Genomic DNA, 14,784 nt, shown 5'->3' with positions numbered 1-14,784 from the left:
ATGAAAAATACCGCTACTAAGGAGTTTTTCCAGCTTTGGTTATTAAAAGTATACACCTACGAGAAAACGGTTGAAATTTTAATGTCTGGTCCCCTATAGATTTTGTATTTTCTTTAAAAAGTAGGTAATATGGGTATCTATTTAACTATTATGGAGTTTATAATTAAAATCTATGCTGTATACTTCAAAAAAACAAAATGTTGATGATTTCCCGGAAAAGTGTTTATGAGAGACCAATAATTCAACCATTCGATTGCTTTCTCGACCATAGAATTAGAAATTAGCAAGAGTCATGGTTGTCTCTTGCTAATTTCTGATTCTATGGTAGAGTTAGACTTAGTATTGTAATGAATTTATTTAAACTACTGAAATAAATTTTAATACAAAATAAATTTATTTCTAAGGTAGGTACTTACTTACTCTCACTAAGTTGATCGAGTGTCTCAAGAGGCGTCAACTTAGTTTATGAGAGCATTGTTTTAGAATTACTCATTTAATTTGCATTTCATTTGCTTTATTTTAATTGATTTGATAAAAGTACAAGGCCTCTAGTAAACAGCGTATAGATAAATAAATTAAACCACTTGCGTAAATGACTCTTAAATGTAGATAAAAAGAAATTAATTGACTTTATACATAGAGCAGACTGTACTGTACATAGATTAGCGATGAACCTTTGGATATTTACATTTAAAATTAAGTTATTTTTACTTTATTTTGATAGTATTAGATCATTCTTTGGAGTGAATCATCGTGAATTTTGACGTAATTTAGAAGAATAGAGTTTTTCCAGATGTAGGTACTAAATATACTTGAAAGTACTTGAAAAACTCTGCACTGGTGAGTAAAGAAAGGTATTTGTCATAATTTTCATAACCACAAAATTTTTTGACTTCATGTTGCAAATTATAATCTTAAGGATTTGCTTAAGATTATAATTTGCAACATGAAGTCAAAAAATTATGTAAAATAAAGAAGAATATAAGAAAAAATCTTACCTTCCAGAGCGTAGAACATCGCCGCACCCATAACACTATACAACACAAGACACAGAGTCAAAAACAAATGCGTGAACCACCTTTTCGACAATATTTTCAGTTTATTCACAAACCAGAAGGCGGACTTTTCACCAGCACTCAATCCACTTTTAGCAGTGTTCATTGTAAAGTCTTTGAAGCCTTCGAAGCGTTTGAACATGTACTCCGAAGCTTTATTGTGGTACATGTGCATGAAGGGGTTGAAATACGGGTTCCCATGAGGGTCTGAGATGTGCGACCCTGGTGTAGTGGGAGGCCGCCCCCGGTATCTCGAAGACGACCAGTATTGCGGCCCCATTGACGTCGCCGTGTGGGGTCCTCGAGGGGTCGTAACTGGGGTCGTGACATCTGGTATTTGCAGGGTTATCTTCGGCCGGCTCAGCTTTTTGGGGGGCGGCGGCGGCGGGTAACTAGGAACTTCGTCTGGCGCATGCATCTTCACTGTTTTGCGATCACTGTTTACGAACGAAGCGCCGGCGTTGTAATGCCACGCGCGAACATTGACAACAAAATATTTTCGCTACGGACACGCATATAAATATACTAGTCGTCCGAACTCGCTGGACAGTGATTTTATAAATAAAACGGTTAGCTTCCCGTTGTGTCATCGGTGAGGCGATGGGATTCTCTGAATCCGTGAATAAGATCTTTAAGAGATATTTAACAGCCCTTCTTCTTTGCCAAAGTGCTAACCGAGAACTCGGATTTCCTTCGAATCATTAGACATAAACCTTATACTTAGGACTGGTTGCGAGAAAATGAGAGGGAAAATAACGATCTTCAAAAGTGGTTTCGGCTTTAGCGGTATTTCAGAGGTGTAAAAATACCTCGTGGCCGTTTTAATAGTCCGCCAAACCATAAGTGGTCTATCAAAACATTAGGCACTGTGAGCTTTCTGATAATACGCTTGATAACGAATATACAGGGTGTACAATAATATTATGCAACTGAGAGTGCAGACTTCCATAAACTTTTACTCGTTTTCATTCTAGATACGTTCAAGTGCTAAAAGGTACGAGAATTACTCCAGGATTGTTACTGCAGGTAAAACTATAAAACTGATAATTTTCAGGGTCTATTTTTTTCATAATTAGGAAATACTTAGTACCTTTTTAGATGAAAAAACTACTTTCGTGAACGGTCAAGTGGTCCTACTCGTATTTCAGCACCTACTTAAACTTTCAACTTTAGAGCTAGATAGCTGAATAATTGATAGAGTTGATTAAGAAAATTGAGAGTCAAGTGAAATACCTTTGTACTCAACTTGCAAGCCCTCAAAATGTGAAAAGCGAGGAATACCCATTCTAAGCAGTTGTATTCTCTGTTTAAGGGTTACAGTCGTGACGTGACACTCGTGACTCAAGAGCATTTAACTATTAATTCAATGAGCCACCGAAAGAAACTTCAAACCAACCAACTCTAGTGCCAAAAACAGTCTCACTTGAATGTTTTGTTGGTGAGATGAACAGAGGCGTAGTTAGGGAGTTGGTTTTTAGCAGCGCCCTTTCGAATTTAACTTTTTACTAGCTGTAAGTTAAACGTTAGAGTTTGAATATTCATTTTCAAGAAATAACTTGCACTACTTTGTAACTTAGCATCTCAATTCATTTATTATTTCTTTGCCACCGATAGTTGGAAGAATTTTTATGAAAAATACAAAAACTTACGTAATTTCAGCTTAATAAATATTTCACGCTTGACGTGAAGAACCGCCACAAAGCACATGATGCCTTCAAATAAGCTCTATCAACGGCATTTTATTTGTATTAATTGTCAGCTAAGTAATTTTGGTTAAGGTGCGGTTACGGTCAAATACCTGCCTTGTTTTGCATAAAAAATAATTAATCATATCACAGAATAACAATAATGTAGGTATTATGTGACGTAAATAATTTGGGCTTATTTCCCTTGATACATCCCTGTACATTACGCTCTCTCAATGACAGTTTGTATTGTCATTGTGTCTATCCAGGCGTCTCCTAGCATGAGAAGGGGATTAGACCCAGACTCGGCGCATGTTGGTATTATTATGGTAGTAGGTAGGCACTTAATTATACAGTAAGTAGTTAGTGTTCATAATTAAGTAGGTAGGTACAGAAACAAATTAGTGTTTATAAATTAGTGGTAATCATAATTAATAGGAGTATGAGGCGGGCAAATTTTGCTTCTTACCTACTGTTTATACTAGAGTCTAGACAATGATATTATTATGCTCCACAAAATATACTTTTTCCGTTGTGTGGTGGTTTGTATGAGTTTTAGAAGGAGATTGACGCCCGTATTCACAAACATTACTATGAGGTCTCACAGTGCGCGTATTCACAAACATTACTATGAGGTTGCACAGGGTGACACACGAACCAATCACAGAGCTCTATTCAACGCTGTGCGTTCGATTTTCTGCTTCATTTAAGCAAGTATCGTTCGTGAATACGGGCGTGAGTCTTGAACCAGCCATTTGGGCAAACGTGAAAAATCGCCTTAAAGAAAAAGAAGAATTTATTATGACTCCAGTAGCTATGGATATGACTTTATGAGTTGATGACAGCACAAAATTTGGTTGTCCTACGTAAAAGTGCTTCTTTGAAACTAACGAGTGAGTAGACATTGTTGCAACCATCCAAATTAAATAGGTATATTATAAAAGAAATAAAATACAGGGTGGAATTTTGTAATGCCACCTGAAGGGAAAGTACTCTTAATACCTACTGTAGATAGAAAATTTTACTCAAAGAAAACATTCCTTTATTTTTGAAAAGAAATAGAACTGCATTCAACGATTTCCAAAAATTTTCTTGCTACACTCGGGAATCGAACCAACTAAAATCTGTTAAAAATTACATCCTGTATTTTTATTGCATCGATCGTTAGTGTTAAATATAAGGATGAAATCTCTCAAACAAACTTGTTAAATCAATTGAAAGGAAAACCATGAAATCTTAAATTATTGTAATTATTTACAGAAAATTTTATGGTATGGTAGTAAATTTTTGAAAAAAAATCGAAAATCTTTGAATGCAGTTGTCTCCGTGGCATTACAAAATTCCACCCTGTATTTTAATTGCTTTTAAATCCTTGATTAACAAAAGCTAACAGCTGTATAAGGATTGGTAGCTATCGTAACAACTAACTATTATAGCATAAGCATAATAGATACTTTTATCTCCATGACAAAAATATTTCGAAAGGTGACGACGACATTCTCAGACTCTTGGTAGACTAATCTAAAAGTGGATATGCCGAGATCGTAGGAAGGTGAGTTTACGACGGCCATGTGTCCAATGGCCGATCGATTTACACTTCACGCTCTGGTCACCACGCTTTGTGAGTATTTATTGTGGACCATTTTCTCTAGAACCGCTAATGGATTCACCACAATAGTCCAACAGCGGCGCACGGTGGGCTGATATTAGAGCTTCATAGACTTAGCGTCGCTCAAAAATCAAGCGCCGAATTTTGAAAAAATAAATATGCCAATGTGTTCCTTTACCAAAAAGGAATATTTTATGTTATGTAACGTTTCTTGATAAAGTTATTATTTAATAAGTTATTGACAATTTCCTTTTTTTTTGTATGGAGCTCAACATTTATTTTTATTTTATTCGTTATTCTCAAGCTTTCTTAAGAAATTGACTTTTGTATTATGTAATGCAACATATAAGCTATGTTATCACCAAGTGTCGCATTTCGGAAATCTTCGGAACATTGTCATTTTGGACTTTAAAATAAAAAAAAATAAAAAAATTAAATAACTGCCAAATTTTGTAAATATAACTACGCCAATGTGTTCCTTTGCCAAAAAGAAATATTTTATGTTATGTAACTTTTTTTGATAAAGTTATTATTTAATAAGTTATTGACAATAATTACTTTTTTTTTGTATGGAGCTCAACATTTATTTTTATTTTATTCGTTATTCTTAAGCTTTCTTAAGAAAATGCTTTTTGTATTATGTAATGCATCATATAAGCTATATTATCACCAAGGGACGAATCCCGGAAACCCTCGGAACATTGTCATTTTCGACTTTAAAATAAAAAAATAATAAAAAGAAAACTGCAATGTTATGTACTTTCTTCCGTACTATTCTAACGAGGTGAAGAACTAAGCACGTTTTTTATAGTGGTGTTCCCAGGAGGCCTAATCCACATGATTACTAAGGTTACTATAATACATATAATATTTGTTTTATGGAAATTAAGCCAGTTTGAAGTTAAATTTATTGGTTAGACTCAAGCGCCACTTTCTGAATCTACAAAAGTAAAGTTTTCTTTCTCAGTATCAGCCTAGACATGAAATTGATCATTTATAGTGGACTTTTTGGTGGTGTTGAAAACCTTTCTTGATGGCAATTACGTCTAAATTATTCATTTCTGTTGATATGGCTTTACAAATATCACATCGCTGCTTGTGCCATTTATCAACGATATTATTTTTCTATCTATCAAGTGAGAATCAGTTATTACGAGATTGTTTTGCTTCCAGAATTTTATTACGATCTATTAAATTTTCAATTTCCGCGTCCATTAAGTTTTTTTCATTGTTAACATTAAAATAGGTCGACAATAAATTAAATGCAGCTTATTTTGAATAAAAAAAAATGGGTCTCCTTCATAAATTTGAAAAAGAAATGAGTCGATAGTAAAAAGTGGAGCTAGAAACCTTATTTTCCCGTATCCATTTTATCTGGAGACATCAAACCGAACGTTCATTTAGGCACTTACAAGTTGCCCTAAAACGCTAGAATCATCATTTTCGCAAATTTTGTTTCGCAGACCAAACTATACTACGTACATGAAGCTCTACATACGTACATGCCTGCAAGCATACAAAATTATTGCTCACGGAAAAGATATTTACTTCCAATCAGAAAGTACTACACCACGCTCGAATTTTGTAGGAGAGCAACTAATGAAGATATTTTACACAATTTATTTTTAAAATCTGATTCTCAGATATAGATAATTAATAATATAAACTTCATAGAAAACACAAAGTTTTATCAACAGCAGCAAAAAGTTAATTAATAAATGATCGATTTGATGATGAGGCTGATACTGATACTGAAAGAAAGCTTTACTTTTGTGGACATTAGCCTATTTCACGGTTCAGAAACTGACTCTGAATAACCAATAAACTTAACTTCACACTGGCTTAATTTCCATAAAACATATTTTAATAATCTTACAAGTGAATTAGGCCTCCTGGAAACACCACTATAAAAAAACGTGCTTAGTTCTTCACCTCGTTAGGGTAGTACGGAAGAAAGTACATAACATTGCAGTAATTTTTTTTTTCGTTTTTTTTATTTTATTTTAAAGTCGAAAATGACAATGTTCCGAGGGTTTCCGGGATTCATCCCTTGGTGATAATATAGCTTATATGATGCATTACATAATACAAAAAGCAATTTCTTAAGAAAGCTTAAGAATAACGAATAAAATAAAAATAAATGTTGAGCTCCATACAAAAAAAAAGTAATTATTGTCAATAACTTATTAAATAATAACTTTATCAAAAAAAGTTACATAACATAAAATATTTCTTTTTGGCAAAGGAACACATTGGCGTAGTTATATTTACAAAATTTGGCAGTTATTTAATTTTTTTATTTTTTTTTATTTTAAAGTCCAAAATGACAATGTTCCGAAGATTTCCGAAATGCGACACTTGGTGATAACATAGCTTATATGTTGCATTACATAATACAAAAGTTAATTTCTTAAGAAAGCTTGAGAATAACGAATAAAATAAAAATAAATGTTGAGCTCCATACAAAAAAAAAGGAAATTGTCAATAACTTATTAAATAATAACTTTATCAAGAAACGTTACATAACATAAAATATTCCTTTTTGGTAAAGGAACACATTGGCATATTTATTTTTTCAAAATTCGGCACTTGATTTTTGAGCGACGCTAAGTCTATGAAGCTCTAATATCAGCCCACCGTGCGGCGGCGGGGATCGAACCCGCGTTCCTCGGATCACGAGTCGACGACACCTTTCTTCGCCGTTCGTTCGGCTATTGTGGCTAATGTAGAGGTAGATTTTTAGTAAGAAAATAGTTTTATTACTATTCTGATGGATGAGCCTCAATAGGCATCAACTGTTAGATTATTATGAAAATGCAAATAAGTACCTACGTAGGTAAGTAGGTAGTACTTAATACAATAGAATCATAAAACTTCTAATCTTAATAATAATGATTCCGCTCAAACAGAACAATTTTATAGCATTTTTTTTAAATAACACTGACCGCTTATCATGTAATTTTAAATACATTTACTCAGACGAAGTCTTTTAAATAATACGCAATATGAGTTATTTTACTAAGTTATGTAACTAAATAAGTAGGTAGGTGGTAGGTACTTCTAGTACGTCAGGAAAGATCATGATGAAGATGAAAAATGATGAATAATAATTGAATGAATGAATTTCCACAACGTCCCGTCCTGCGCTGCTTGTATCCAGGTGCTTCAGTCCACCTAGTAGAGACCTACCCACAATACGACTTCAGGCCCATGGGTACCTCCCGACTAGAACTTTTCTACTCCAACGACCATCAGTTTGAACAGCTAATTCTGCTCATTATCTTAGCGAACAATAACATACGCAGTATTTGGCTACCCTAACACGTTTAAGGTATGCTTTGATTACAATGGCTTGTTTACGTTTAGCGACCTACTTGGCTCGAAGAATTGCATTCCAATATTGTTCCGGAAGTTGAAGTCTGGTCAATGAACCTATTTTATGAGCAAATGTTTGTAGTATTTTAACTTGTAATTAATTGTAATAATGCAAATTATTTTTTGTAACATTTACGCATCACGGTATTATAACGTTAATCTAATAAACTTGTAATCCCTTGAATCGACACAAATTATCACCTATTAAAAAGTATAATGTCATACTCTTCATCTGTCAATGTCAATGTCAAAACGTTCATTGTTTGTTCTCGGAATCGATTGATTTTAATTTGGCTTTTATTTTAATTTATCCCATTAAAACTCGTTATGATACGCGCGTATGTCTACAGAAATATAGATGAAAATGAAGGCAAGCTTATGGTTGTGGAAAATTCGATTGAAGAGTTCAAAACTGTAATCTCCACACAATTTAAGTTGCCATTGGAGCAAATCAAGTTATTTTCCCCAAATGGATGCGAAATAAACGACACCAGGGTGATTAGGGACAATGAAAAGGTGTATTTGAAGCATGAGAAGATTGGGGACGGAGCTAGCTGTGATATTGATGAGAAATCCTTGGAAAAACTTAGTATAACTGAGAACTATGAATTGCAAGAAAAAAAGGTGGTTTCAGACTGGATAATGTTGAATGTTGGTGGTAAACACTTCACTACGACAAGATCCACTATTCTGGCTAAAGAACCTCTGTCTATGTTGGCCAGGATGTTCGCAGAAGACAATAATGTGTATCTTATGAACCCAAGCATTACTGATTCGGTAGGGGCCTACCTTATTGATAGGAGTCCGGAGTATTTCGAGCCTATATTAAATTATTTGAGGCATGGTGATGTGATATTAGACAAGCATGTAAATCCTAGGGGAGTGTTGGAGGAAGCAATATTCTATGGTAGGTCGAGACATCATCTCGCTTTTCTTATTATAATTCAAATTTGTTATTTACTACTACTCTATGACAAATTATTTATTCTAAGCATTCATCACATTACTGTCCCATTTTATTGTCTATTTATTAAGCTAAAAAGTTTTCTCTGATTAATATTTTAAGCTCTTCTTATTTATTCAAATTGGTCTCAAAGTTCAACATAAATGTCCTAATCAGTGTTTTTAACTTTAAATTCAGTGCTATAGTATTTTACAGGCATAGATTCCATGATACCATTTCTAAATCAGCTAATTTGGGAGGCCAAAAGTTCCAGTGGCAACAACCAAGCGTTGACTCGGATGGACGTTGTTCGTTCAATAATCACAACGCATATAAACACTGAGCTGAGGTTCCAGGGAGTCAATCTTGCTGGAGCTGACTTAAATAGGCTGGATTTGAGGAATATAAATTTTAAAGTAAGTTTAAAGAATATTTTATGAAGGTAAATCTACATGAGAAATAAAATATTTTGTCAGGTTAATTAACTTTTCTGTAATAACACAGATAATATAATACTAGTAATAATAAGACTACTGTAGTTGTTTTTTGTTGTATGCCTTTGTAAGTTATTTAAAAAAATTAAACTGTATTTATTTATTGTACATATGTATGTATTTATGTATATACAGTGTGAGTCACGTTAAAGTGTACATATGAAAATAAATGAAACAAGACCTATTTTTGTCGACAAAAAAGAGGACAAAAAATTTTTGAGATTTTTTTTAAATTTTTTATAGATTTTTTTTTCTTCCAATTACTTATTGAAAAGAAAACGTAATAACTTTTGAACTAAGCGGTATTTCCTGATAAAATAAAAACAGTTATAATGCTAAATAACAGGCAATACTAAAAAATACATAAAATACACAAAAAATGCCAACAAATAATAAAAAATGACATTTTTTGAAAAAAAAAATCTGCTTTTAATTTCGTGTTTTTTTGGTTATTTGATAAATTTCTCCAAAAAATGCCCCTATAACAGGTGGTTTTTATTACTTTGTATTATTCTTTATCGTATTACCTTTGTAAAACCAAAAATCACATGTCTCTATCCCTATCACAACGTTTGCAATGATCGTTTGAACTAAGCCTCTCCGGGCGCGCCATTCAACGCTTCGTTAACCTCGTAAGTCCCCGCGTACTTGTACAAGTACATACTAAGCATAGTAGTTCAGACCTGACATTTAAATTTCATAGCAAGCGTAACTGCCCAATGTACTTACCCAAGTACAAATTTTTCTTTCCTCATTTACCGGGTTGTTTTTTTACAATGGCAAAAATGATACGACCATACTCATTCAATACTCTATGGTCAATTCCACCATGTTAGACAGGTAACGTCAACTGTCATTGTCAGTGTCAATTTTTCTCAAAATGGTCACGCGGTCGGATTGCCGGCCGGCACGAGGGTAGTTTATCTGTTTATATCAAAGTAATCTTTTGTTTTTTGTCTTGTTTTTTAAATGTATCGGTAAATATAAATTACAGTTTTTGTAAATTAAACAAAATTTAAAAAGAAACTTTGTATTTTAGGAGGTTTATGATCGGTCAAAATAATTTGTACTTGATATAGTACGTTAGGCGTTTGTTACACAAATAATTGTATGAAAGTTGTATTAGGTATAAAATTAGCGTTTTTTTTTCTCTGAAGTTCATTACTATGTAATTTCTTTCATAGTATAGCTATGTCCATCTTTTTTTATTTGAAAATATACTTCAAGGGCTTACTTTTACGTATAAAATGTTAAGCTTAATTTTATTTTTTAAATTGGAATTTAATCTTCAAAGACAGCTCGTCCTAATTGTCGTCCGTTTCCATTAAACAAAAATAAATATATTTTTATACAGATACCAATTTTCAAAAAAAATGTCTTAATTTTTTTATAGCTTAATGTTGTTACAATCTACCTACAAAATTTCATAAAATTTGAATTCATGGCTTTTTAAAAAATCACAAAAATATTAGTATGGAAAAATTAATGTTGGTGAAATTCTCCATATAAAACGCTAAGGCCAAATAATTTTATCTTAAACACTGAATTTCATAATTATTGCTTACTTAAGTGACGTTTAGAAGAAAAATATGATTTATTTTTAATACTTAAATAAAAACTTTATCTTAATTATATTATTTTTTACACTGTATAAAAAGCCTAACGTACTTACAGGAGTACAAACTATTTTCAATATTTTTCTTTTAAAACAGGTGCTAAAGATGCTAAACTTACAGTAAAAAATACAAAACATAATGTAACACTTAAAAAACTATGTAAAACCGTCAATATTTTATCTCGGTCTGAAGCACATTTCTTAGTTTGTACTTGGTATAGTACATCCGGCAGATATGAATACTGCTATTGAAAAAACACAGGACTTACGAGGTTTAACAACGAAACTGAAAATGGCTCTAGATTTGTAATTTTGATAAAGACAAGTTAGATTTCAAATAAAAACAAAAGATTTCAAAGTAAAATAAACATTTTAGTTAAAATTAAAATTGTCTCTACCTGTAGCGGAGAATAATGTTGTGGCAGGCCTTTGTTCAAACAATCATAGCAAATGTTGTGATAGGGACAGAGACATGCAATTTTTGGTTTTACAAAGATAATACGATAGAGAATAATACAAAATAATAAAAATCATCTGTTATAGGGGCATTTTTTGGAGAAATTTATCAAATAACCAAAAAAACACGAATTTAAAAGCAGTTTTATTTCAAAAAGTGTCATTTTTTATTATTTGTTGGCATTTTTTGTGTATTTTATGTATTTTTTTAGTATCGCCTGTTATTTAGCATTATTACTGTTTTTATTTTATCAGGATATACCGCTTAGTTTAAAAGTTATTACGTTTTCTTTACAATATGTAATTGGAAGAAAAAAAAATCTATAAAATATTTTAAAAAAATCTCAAAAAAAATTTGACCTCTTTTTTGTCGATAAAAATAGGTCTAGTTTCATCTATTTTCATATGTACACTTTAACGTGACTCACACTGTATATTATAATATTTTATGTATTATATTGTGTACATTTTTGTAGCTTTTTAGCACCGCCTACTCAATATCTCTGTTTTGCTCAAGGTCAGCTGGTAGAGAATGACTTATGGCATTAAGCTCGCCTTTTTGTACTGAACATTGTTGTGTGTGCAATAAAGTCTTTAAATAAAATAAATAAAAATTGCTTGAATTTTAAAGCAAAACTTTCATAAAATAATTTTCAAAATTGTATTATTTTATTGAATAACCTTATAAATAAGAAAAGACAAACAGTAGAATTATATCTAACTTTGTCATTTTCCCTATTCCAGTATGCGTGCCTGTCACGATGCAACCTGAGTGGTGCGAACCTCTCCCACTGTTGCTTGGAGCGGGCTGACTTATCGCACGCTAATTTAGAAGGAGCTCAGTTACTAGGCGTTAAAGCTTTATGCGCTAATATGGAAGGTTGGTATAACATTGTAATAAACAGTTGGTGTCAGCCGTTTGGTGTACTGTAGTAGTTCGAAACAGACTGCTATTCCGGAGGTAGCGGGTTCGATTCATGCACCGTACAAACATTTGTGTGCATGAACATATTTGTTTGTATTGGACTGGGTGTTTTAAAAAAAAAGTATTTAAGTATGTTTATTTATATCCGTTGTCTAGTACCCATAGTACAAGCTTTGCTTAGTTTGGGACTAGAAGCGCGGTGTAAAATGTCCAAGGATATTTATTTAATTATTTATTAGTTAGCTTGCCATTTTATTTAACGAATGATGATGAAAGATGCCATGTTAGAAACCACACACATTCTAATATGTCATACAAGATATCACTACATAGTATAAAACAAAGTCACTTTCCGCTGTCTGTCCCTACTCCCTATGTACGCTTAGATCTTTAAAACCACGGAATAGATTTTGATACGGTTTTTAAAATAGATAGAGTGATTCAAGGAAAGGTTTATAAATATGTATACTTAGCACCCGTCGTACGAAGCCGGGGCGGGTCGCCAGTAAATATATAAAGTAAAATAGTGAGAGAAAAATATATTCATCTTTATTTAATTCACAAAAGTGTCAGTTATTACAACTTACCTACACTAACTTAACTACTAAGTATTTTTTTATAATTTCAGGGGCGAACTTGAGAGGGTCAAACATGGAGGATCCTGCTGGATCCAGAGCTGTGATGGAGGGAGTTAATCTAAAAGGTGAACATTTAAAAGTTTCTAATACATAAAAAGGCAACTTTGTTTGAGCCATTCTGGTAGGCTATCTTATAATAATATCTTTCATCAGTCTTTAGCTGCATTTATTAAGGTTATGCTGATATACCAAGTCTAGGAAACTCCGTATCCGTACTATCCGTAGTATCCGTATCCGTAAATAAGGCCACGGTTTCGCGCCACTAGTTAGTGACAGTGGTGAAAGGACCTTATTCTACAGTGGCGCCAACTGATGAACGCTGAAACGGTAGCCGTCGCGGCGTCGTTCATTATAACTTACACTCATTATTTCAGGAAAAGAGTCCAGACCTTCAATCAATATGTTAAAAATAAATACTCCAAGGTTACACAAATCAATCGGTTTCAGCACCTTGAATTCCTATATTGTATCTTTAACCTTGACATACTCTCACTAAACATGAAACTGACAGAAATAAAATAAAATAAATTTTATTTTTCAGGAGCCAACTTGGAAGGAAGCAATATGGCGGGTGTAAACTTGAGGGTGGCAACACTGAAGAATGCTAACCTTCAAAATTGTGATCTCAGGACTGCTGTGCTAGCTGGGGCAGATTTAGAGGTGTTTATTACGTTTTTATTCTATAATTAATTTGCTTTTATTAATGAGCTACACAGCATATTAAATATGTTTTATTTTGTGATATGATTTAAAAAAAAACATTTCTGATATACTTAATGCAAAATGTCAATCATATAATTTCATTATTGCGTTGTAAATAATGCAGAATGGGTAGACCTCAACTCTGTTGTGCTCCCTCAATCCAACGTCGGTACGCAAGCAGCACAATTAATACTCAGCCCAAACAAAATGGCTGATTGTAGCGTTCTTCTTCTTTATCAAGCATTGCTAGATACTATAGAGTAAGATAATTAATTAAGGATATAGATTAAATTATATTTTTTCTTAATTTCAGTGCTGCGACCTGTCAGGCAGCGATCTTCATGAAGCGAACCTGCGAGGCGCCAACCTGAAAGATGCGGCGTTTGAACTCATGCTCACTCCCCTGCACATGTCTCAAACTATAAGATGAATTGTTATTTATTATTTATACAGAAATATATATTTTACGTTTTCTTTTCATTACTTCGTTTATTTTATCGTATCGCCTAATAGTAACGGGACTATTCCCACCTCTCGTTCCCACCACTGCAACTCCTGTGTAGCCAGGATCTACTGCTTGACCGCCAATAAAAACCCAACCAGTGAAGGTCAAGTTTCTCTGATTGACTATAGTAGATTAAAACCCATACTAGTGAACCAATCCTAACTCTCGTTCCCACTACTGCAACTCTTCTAAAGTGTGAAAACGAGTGATGGTATAATTAATTTAGAAACTTAATGACGGGGTGTAGAAACTGACCATAAACCCGCAAAGAATTCGGTCAATGGTCGAAACCCAGTCCATCATCATTTTAACCATCTTCACATTCCCAATGTTACTTGTTGTTTAGCAAAATAATTACTATTATATATGAATAATATTTAGTGTCTAAAAAGCATGATTTTATTTTACTAAATTAAAATAACCGAATCCCAAACCAACCAATATTTTAGGCCAATTCAATATTTTTTTTACATAGAACATAGAGGAAAATTTAGATGAAAATACTTTTTTGATTTGGCGCCACTGCAGATGATTTTTCAATCTGTGGCCGACATTGCAGAGTTGATAATTTCCGTTCGGATACACATTGGTTTTATACATTGGACAACTGATTTTGAACTGTTATTTCTGTTATTGCTCAGTAAAAAAAAATTTTCGAATTATAGACTGATATAAATTTGTAACAAAAGTAATTTTAGTTGAAATAAATTCAAAATTATTGAGTTAGAATTAATTTTATTAAATCGTCTACAAAATGTTGTAAACCAAAACAGGCTGATTTT

General features: G+C 32.9%; 2 protein-coding genes across 2 annotated transcripts in view; one reads left to right on the top strand and one right to left on the bottom strand.

The window, feature by feature from the left end:
- The window catches only part of LOC114361022 (uncharacterized), a 36,497-nt gene extending 34,879 nt beyond the window's left edge, over positions 1-1,618 (bottom strand). The window contains exon 1 of the mRNA XM_028315928.1: positions 999-1,618. Coding sequence (XP_028171729.1) covers positions 999-1,473 — 475 coding nt within the window. The 5' untranslated portion in view covers positions 1,474-1,618. The remainder of the gene's footprint in view (positions 1-998) is intronic.
- Positions 1,619-7,969: 6,351 nt separating this feature from the next.
- LOC114361036 (BTB/POZ domain-containing protein KCTD9) lies at positions 7,970-13,977 on the top strand. Its single transcript, XM_028315949.1, has 6 exons — positions 7,970-8,631; positions 8,884-9,083; positions 11,977-12,112; positions 12,786-12,860; positions 13,337-13,455; positions 13,811-13,977. The coding sequence occupies exons 1-6, from the start codon at positions 8,052-8,054 to the stop codon at positions 13,925-13,927; spliced, it is 1,227 nt and encodes a 408-aa protein (XP_028171750.1). The 5' UTR covers positions 7,970-8,051; the 3' UTR covers positions 13,928-13,977.
- The last annotated feature ends 807 nt before the right edge of the window (positions 13,978-14,784 follow it).

The sequence above is a fragment of the Ostrinia furnacalis genome, unplaced genomic scaffold (genome assembly GCF_004193835.3).
Source record: "Ostrinia furnacalis isolate ACB-3 unplaced genomic scaffold, ASM419383v2 OfSCF5394, whole genome shotgun sequence".
In the NCBI taxonomy this organism is placed as follows: Eukaryota; Metazoa; Arthropoda; class Insecta; order Lepidoptera; family Crambidae; genus Ostrinia; species Ostrinia furnacalis.
This window is presented reverse-complemented; position numbering and strand designations above follow the sequence as displayed.

What these genes read in the sequence shown, in the direction of transcription:
- LOC114361036 (XM_028315949.1), top strand. Translation starts at nt 8,052, where the DNA reads ATGATACGCGCGTATGTCTACAGAAATATAGATGAAAATGAAGGCAAG. An exon ending in GGAGGAAGCAATATTCTATG is followed by an intron (nt 8,632 to 8,883) that starts GTAGGTCGAGAC and finishes AGTATTTTACAG; the next exon opens with GCATAGATTCCATGATACCA. An exon ending in TAGCTGGGGCAGATTTAGAG is followed by an intron (nt 13,456 to 13,810) that starts GTGTTTATTACG and finishes TCTTAATTTCAG; the next exon opens with TGCTGCGACCTGTCAGGCAG.